The 5,368-nt window shown below is 34.6% G+C and overlaps 1 protein-coding gene across 1 annotated transcript; it reads right to left on the bottom strand.

Moving 5' to 3' along the window:
• Positions 1-4,205: 4,205 nt before the first annotated feature.
• On the bottom strand, positions 4,206-5,162 carry LOC124092838 (olfactory receptor 5M5). Its single transcript, XM_046444647.1, has one exon. It carries the CDS (start codon positions 5,160-5,162, stop codon positions 4,206-4,208), a length of 957 nt encoding a protein of 318 aa, XP_046300603.1.
• Positions 5,163-5,368: the final 206 nt, after the last annotated feature.

Here is a 5,368-nt window from a genome sequence, read left to right as displayed (position 1 = left end):
GGGGTGCAACTCTGGACAAGTGGTCAACCTCAGGAAGCTAAATTCCTTCTCCCCAGTCTGGTTTATTCTGAACATTTCCAGATGAATTCTTCTGTTGAAAGGAAATAAAAGCAGACTGATTATATATGAATTATGCACATTTAATTTATACATTTGAGATTCCCTCAATGTTTCATGTTCTACAGAAACATACCATCACCTTATAAAGGTAATAGTAATATCTCAATTTTAAGGTATTTTTGCATTTATCATTTTTTAAGTAGCACAAACTATGTAAACTAAGCAAAGAAAGGAATTACTCCCAAAGCATCTTTTCTGACCTTGTGGCATTTACACTGTCATAGGGGACACAGACATCCATTATATCTGAGGAAAGATAGCTTCAATGAAGGAAAATGTAGTAAATACTGTGCTGTCTCAAGTACTTTATAAGTACAAATCCATAGGTTCTTCTACATTGCATCCCTAAGATAAAATAATGTATGTTTCCAAAAGGAAGAAATTGCGGGAGAGAGAAGTTGAGTAATGTGCCAACTATGTTTGATTCCATGCTTTTACCTATTAATTTAATAGAAAAATGATGGATTCAAGACCTGACCATAAACTCACTTTATTGAACAAGTTGAATTTGTCAACACATTATAAAGAAAGATGTTTCCTTGTAGGAGATCATGTTATTTAGTGTCCATGTAAGTATTAAATCTGATCAAGAATGCTTTTGACAAAGCCAGCCTCAGCAAAAGCAAAGTACTAAGCAACTCAGTGAGACCTAATCTCTAAATAGAAATACAAAATAGGGCTGGGGATAGCTCAGTGATTGTGTGAGTTCAATCCCAGGTGCAAAAAAATTAAAATTAAAAAAGAATGCTTTTGAAAGACAGAAAATGATTCTAGTATTCATTTCATGACTTTTTCCTTAAATGAAGAATAGTTGGGAAAAGAATATTATGAAAATAGGGGGGGAAGGAACACAATACTCACACTTGTAATTCTAGCTACTCCACACTAGGGCAGGAGAATCACCTGGCCACAACTTTAGTGAGAACCTATCTAAAAATAAAATATAAGAAGAGCTGGAAATGTACCTCATTGGTTCAATTCTGAGTATAGTAAGAATTTTAAAAGGCGATATGGGTATAAACTTTAATGTTAGACAGATTTGAACTTGCATTCAGACCTATGTGATTTTAGGTTAATAATGAGATTATGAGTCTTTAGTTCCTCATCTTTAAAACACAGTTTACAACACTGACCCCATGATATTTACAGGCAGAGTAAACAAAACAACATATGTTAAAACAATGCTTAACCTTTGGTAAAAATTGTTACTCTCTTTTTTGTGTGCATGTGAGTGTCTTATTATTGATATATATATATATATATATATATATATATATATATATATATATTTGATACATATATACACACATGATATATATGATACATATATGTGCATTTTACAGAATTCTAACAGATGTTTGAAATATATATGTATATGTATATATATATATATATATATATATATATATATATATATATATATCAGGCTTATAAAATTGCAAATCTATAAAACAATTTTAATACATATGTATATTTTACTAAAGAAATACTAAAGTATGACTCTTTTAATAAAGTAGGGGGGAAATGTAAACTATCTTCTGATAATTATTTCTTAGGAAGTATAGTAAATATTCTCTATTTTCTTCTATATTTTTATCATATTTCCAAATTTTCTCAATAAATAAAGTATCCAGTAGATGAGCATATACTTATTATATGTCCTACACACTATAAAATGGACTATAAAATAGATGGTATTAACAAGTAAACAGTGTGATTTCAGCCAGCCTGTCAATTCATGAAGTCACTTAGTGTGATTATTCATTTATCTTAAACTTGTGTGTATCTGGGCATCTTTATGGGTTTCAGATTGCTCGAGTCATTCCTAAATGACAATGATTTATTGTCACTTGTATTTCTGAAAAGTACCACCATTGACTTATGACTAATAATATAAATATAACTAATAATATAGTTCCTTGAACTCTTTTGTTGGTCCATTCAAAGAAGCTGTTCTTAAATCTCCAAAAAATAGGGGCAGAGAGCTGATTTTGACAATGAAGATTTGTTTACTATTTTACAAGAAATCATCATTGTACTTTTATTTGGTTCCAAGTTAGGCTGTAAAGATAAAAGCATAAAGACTGAAATCAGAAAAAATAAATTGGAATAATAAATGGGGTGGGTTTGTAAAACTAAATATGTGTGTGTGGTGAGGTAGTAATACATCCAAGTGTATGTTGAAGTAGAATTTCACAAACTATTAATTATGTATACCAAGAGAAAAACAGTTCTTTGTTTAATATGTGCATTTTATAGAATCCTTGGGCAATTCAATATGAAGATGTTCCATATGAAGATGTTTGTACAACAACATCTAGTTACAATAATTGTATAGAGTAAAATAGAATGAATGAATTGGAAAAATGTTACCTGGTGGGAAGTACTGAGCAGAAATCCACGCTTAAGATACAAAGAAAACTGAGAAAAAATATTTATATTTGATACGTTGTCCATTTACAGTCTGTGGCTTTCCTTTTTCATTGAAAGACAGGTGTACAGATGTGAACACAAATTGGTTCTAACAGACGTTTTGCCAGGTCTGTTGTAACCTTGTGTAGCAGCTGGGTGGGCTGGGGAGAGCGCATAAAGGATGCATACCACAATCACTGAACTTTTATTCACTCAGACTCAATTGCTTTTTCTTCGGGTGCATCAGTACTTCTGCATTCTTACATTAGACCATATAACAGATTGTGTTGATTGCTCTTTGCACTTTCACAATCCCTACATAATTGTACCATAATGAACCTCCTGAAAAACTCCTTGGTACAGAAAGCAACGTGTGGCTTATAGAGGTACTTTAAAATTGTGTCAACTTTGCTGATAATAAGTGACTTCACATTTACTAGGATTTTACATCTTTTAAAAAAATCAACTTGTTATTGTTTCATTTAGCATTTAAATACTTGCAAACAAGTCAACGTGTTTCACTCTAAAATTAGATCCGTAAATAAGCAATGGTAGAAAAGAACAACTATAAGTAAAATTTAAACTGTAACAAATAACAGATTTCAGATCCATCCAGAAAAATGTTTAATAAAAGAGAGATGATGGAAGGCATGAGAATTCCTGGCCCCAGAAATGTCACTGATGAGCTCTACAGAAGTCACAATTGTTTGAGGACAGCCCTATGCCCTTGTAGGAGCCAAAGAAGTTAATATCTAAAAGTAGCTATCTGTAAAATCATTCCAGTATTCTGTTGTGGCAGAAAGAAGAAGGTGTCTTATTAAAAGTTATTCTCCCAAGTGAGAGAAATAAGTTGATTTCAGAATGGACATGAAGTATTAGTATAAAATGTTTCGCCAGAGGTGAAACAAAGTAGTTCTCCTCCACAGAGGTGGGGACAATCCTTTGAAATACAAGATTGAATCCCTATGCAGTAAATATTATAGAATGATAAGCCACTAAAAATCAGCTCATGAGAGTCAATGTGTTTTACCCATTTTGTGTAAAAGTATACACATAATCATACCTTTCTTCGTAGATATATAAAAAAATTTCTGGAAGCCAATCATGGTGGTGCATGCCTGTAATCCCAGTGGCTCAGGAGGCTGAGACAGGAGGATCAAAATAGCCAGCCTCAGCAATATAGCGAGACCCTGTCTCAAAATAAAAAATCAAAAGGGCTGGAGATGTGTCTCAGTGTTTAAGCACCTCTGGGTTCAATCCCTGGTACAATTTTTTTTTTCTGAAAACTTAAGAAATTGTTAATAGTAGTAAATCTGGAAGTAAAACTTTAAGATCAGGATATGGGAAAGAAATGTTTTACTCTAGATGTCTTATTATAAAATGTATAATTTTTAAATATATTGTATAAATTTATAGATACAAAAGTATACAAAAGAAGAATATTTATTTTCCATACCTAAATGTACACCTCCTCCCTGTTCACACAAACATTACCCTTATACGTCATGAAAATGATAAGTCTTTTGTACCTATGTCTTTTGTGTTTTGCTGATAGATTATGTATTTTCATTATGGCAATAAAATTAGCTTTACTATAAACTCTATTAAATTTGGATACAGTTCTTACAAATAGATCTCTGATTTATGGAAAGAAAGATACTCGATGACTTTATTTAGAGAGCACATTTCTTCTGATGAGTTTCCGAAAAGCTTGTTTCATTCACATCCTTGTTTCTCAGACTATAAAGGATGGGATTCAACATAGGGCTGACAAAAGTGTAGAAAACAGCAATGATTTTGGACTGTTCGACTGACTTGTCCGTGGGAGGTCTAACATACATGCAGAACAGGGTCCCATAAAACACAGTCACTGCCACCAGGTGGGACCCACAGGTAGAAAAGGCTTTGTGCCTGCCTTCGGCAGAACGCATCCTCAGAATGGCCATGAGAATGAAGATGTAGGAGATGAGGATAATGAGGAGGGAGGTGGAGAGATTAAACCCTGCTACCACAAACATGGATGTTTCCTTAATGAACGTGTCAGAGCAGGAGAGCTGGATGAGGGGGGGATCTGCGCAATAGAAGTGGTTAATGATATTGGAGTCACAGAAGGTCAAGCGGTAAGTCCACATGGTTTCCATCAGGCCACTAAGGAACCCATAGATGTAGGGACCAGCAATCAGGCGAGCACAGACTCCTTTGGACATCTTGCTGCTGTAAAGCAAAGGGTTACAGATGGCCATGTACCTGTCGTAGGCCATCACAGCTAGCATATAATATTCAGTAATCACCATGGCAATGAAAAAATAGCACTGCACTAAGCAGGCAGCATAGGAAATGGTTTTCTTCTCTGATAAAAAGTTCACCAACATCTTGGGAGTCACATTAGTGGAATAGCACAAGTCCAAGCAGGACAAACTGGCGAGAAAGTAGTACATGGGAGTGTGTAGGTGGGAGTCCACTTTGATCAACACCACCATCCCAAGGTTACCCCCAACAGTGATCAGGTAGATCGCCAAGAATAGCACAAAGAGGATGGACTGAAGCTCTGGGCCATCCGTCAATCCCAAGAGAATGAATTCTGTCACCAAGGTGGAATTTCCTCTGACCATTTTCTTAGATACCAACATGTTCACTTGGCTGAATGAAATGAATGGAGGTGGTGAATAAGATGTCTCTCAGAGGTTTAGTTTCTCCCACTTATTCTCCCTCTCTTCTACTCTTCCTTTCTCATTACCCTCACACTATTATTGGAGAAAGTCTGAGAACATAGGGGACGATTATCTTAAGAAGGTCTTGGGCTCAAATAGCTGAGTATACATTGTGCAGATGATCC

Source organism: Marmota monax, unplaced genomic scaffold (genome assembly GCF_021218885.2).
Source record: "Marmota monax isolate L192 unplaced genomic scaffold, Marmota_monax_Labrador192_F-V1.1 WCK01_AAM20220418_F8-fsc00038, whole genome shotgun sequence".
Taxonomy (NCBI): domain Eukaryota; kingdom Metazoa; phylum Chordata; class Mammalia; order Rodentia; family Sciuridae; genus Marmota; species Marmota monax.
Note: the sequence above shows the minus strand (reverse complement) of the source record. Positions and strands in the feature narration are given on the sequence as shown.